Source organism: Manis pentadactyla, chromosome 13, assembly GCF_030020395.1.
Source record: "Manis pentadactyla isolate mManPen7 chromosome 13, mManPen7.hap1, whole genome shotgun sequence".
NCBI lineage: Eukaryota > Metazoa > Chordata > Mammalia > Pholidota > Manidae > Manis > Manis pentadactyla.
The window spans coordinates 54,246,535-54,248,416 of NC_080031.1; the positions used below are offsets into that span (position 1 = coordinate 54,246,535).

General features: G+C 36.3%; 1 protein-coding gene across 1 annotated transcript; it reads right to left on the bottom strand.

The window, feature by feature from the left end:
• Nucleotides 1-232: 232 nt before the first annotated feature.
• On the bottom strand, nt 233-1,153 carry LOC130680202 (olfactory receptor 14I1-like). Its single transcript, XM_057490473.1, has one exon. It carries the CDS (start codon nt 1,151-1,153, stop codon nt 233-235), a length of 921 nt encoding a protein of 306 aa, XP_057346456.1.
• Nucleotides 1,154-1,882: the final 729 nt, after the last annotated feature.

Genomic DNA, 1,882 nt, shown 5'->3' on the forward strand with positions numbered 1-1,882 from the left:
TGTTTCTAAGGACTATTTATACATTATGTAAATATGATTTTGAGCAAGAAAAGCTTATATATATAGCAAGCTTGTAACTCACTATCACATCATTTGACAAGAAAGAAATATAAGGCATTGAACACTAGAAAATTCATAGATTTAAGAATGTATATGAAATATAATCTAAACTTCTATCAAGTTGACTTGCTTTTAAGAACTTTTTTATTTTAGAAAGTGCCTACTTAGGCACTCAGGATTTGTTGAACATTCTGCCTAGAGCAATGTTTATCTCCCTGTTTCGCAGACTGTAGATGATGGGGTTTATGAATTGGGGCACTGTGCTATAGAACATGGCTGTCAGCAGATTTTTAAGAGATACTTTATTTGCAATGGGACCTAAGACTGCAATGAATCCAGAAATTATAAATATAAGAATAATTAGCAACTGTGGGGTACAGGTGGACAAGGCTTTGTTGCGGGCTTCTGCTGAATGGATCTTAAGCACCGTTGAAAGTATATTAATGTACGACACAAACAGACAAGTAAAACATATCAAGATAATGCAAGTACTTAATACAAGCATCACAGATTCAGAAAACTGAACTTCTGAAGATGATATTCTCACAACTTGAGGTACATCACAAAAATATTGGTTGATCACATTGGACTTGGTGAAGGGAAGTCTGAACATATTCCCAGTGTGGATGGCAGAAAAGACCAGTCCACTGCCCCATGAGCCCACTGCTGCCTGTGAGCACACCCAGGGGGTGATGGTGAGCCCATAGTGCAGAGGGTGGCAAATGGCAACATAGCGGTCATAGGACATGACCACAAGGTAAGCCATCTCAGTGGATGCAAAGAAAATATATAGGAAAATCTGAGCAGCACATTCTTTCAGTGAGATGGACATACTGCCTGTCAGGGAATTCACAATCAGTTTGGGAACACTGACTGATATGCAGCAAAGGTCTATGAGAGATAAGTTGCTTATAAAAAAATACATTGGCGTGTGAAGGTGTGGGTCTGTCACGATGGCAGCAATGGTGAGTAGGTTTCCAGCCAGAGTTCCTAGATAAATCAATAGGAACAGCAGGCCTTGCAAAATGCGAAGTTCCCAAGAGCTTGAGACATCCATGAGGAGGAATTCTGTAAAGATGGTGAGGTTTTCCATGTTGGATAATGTGCTATAGTTATCATGGGGTTAAAAAAATAAGTGGTTAAATAAAGTGGTAATGGATTAAATGGAAATACTCCACAATATCAACAAATGCAGTTATAGGTATCATTGTATGGCTTTTTAGCAGGAAATATGGATACAGGAAATGAACACACTTACATTTATATTTATAAATTACATATTTATAACTAATCTATTTATAATACATAATAATTGTATAATCTATAAATAGCATGAATGTAATAATTATAGTTATTTGTTTTTCCTCCTAACTATGCTAAATACCATTAGAAGTTTCAGTAAACATACACTCAGAAACAAGAATATTTCTGAGTCACATTTACATTTTCTTTGAAAAGTTCTAATTCTACCTGGACACATCCAGTGACATATTTACAATTTCATTCTAAATAAAAACTGTTTTTCCAAGTGATAATTGGTTATAGGGTCTCTGTATCAGTTCTTTGGGTTGGAACACCACAATCTGTCCTAAAGACACACTCTCGTGTACAAGGGCACTAGGATGAATTCTGATGTCTCCTCTTTTGTGTCTAGCTGCTCTAGAAAGTGTTTACTTAACAAACTGCATGAGTGACTCTCAGCTCTCTCAGAAATATGTTACTACACTGGATATCTCAACTTTTCTTTCAATATTATAAGAAGTATCTTAGTTTGTGGTTTGGCTTCCATGAACTTACATGGTAAACCTGCTCTGCCTGTACA